General features: G+C 66.3%; 1 protein-coding gene across 1 annotated transcript in view; it reads right to left on the reverse strand.

Moving 5' to 3' along the window:
- Positions 1-24: 24 nt before the first annotated feature.
- Positions 25-288, reverse strand: part of PSMD2 (proteasome 26S subunit ubiquitin receptor, non-ATPase 2) — a gene marked incomplete at its 3' end in the record, with an annotated part of 2,854 nt that continues 2,590 nt past the window's right edge. The window contains exon 10 of the mRNA XM_010164688.1: positions 25-222. Within this exon, the coding sequence (XP_010162990.1) occupies positions 25-222 (198 nt within the window). The remainder of the gene's footprint in view (positions 223-288) is intronic.

The raw sequence follows: 288 nt of genomic DNA on the forward strand, positions 1-288 counted from the left end.
GATAACTGAAGGGGAGATAGAAACAAGGGGGCTGAGCGGTGCCCGCCCCGCAGGGCAGAGGGGCTCCAAGGGGGGCCCGAGCCCACAGTACTCACTGTTGCGCACGTCCAGGAAGGACACGAGGACGGTCAGCAGCCCAGCCACGGCCACCTGGCTCATGAGCTGGCGATCACTGTGGTAGGGGCACAGGGTAAGCGTCCCCTTGCCCAGGTGGGTCAGGCCCTGGTGTGGCAGAGAAAGCATAGGAGAACGTGGCAGGGTGACGCCTGGGACCCCCCTGCCCTGCCC

This window comes from Antrostomus carolinensis, unplaced genomic scaffold, assembly GCF_000700745.2.
Source record: "Antrostomus carolinensis isolate BGI_N321 unplaced genomic scaffold, ASM70074v2 scaffold37583, whole genome shotgun sequence".
NCBI classification, from domain to species: domain Eukaryota; kingdom Metazoa; phylum Chordata; class Aves; order Caprimulgiformes; family Caprimulgidae; genus Antrostomus; species Antrostomus carolinensis.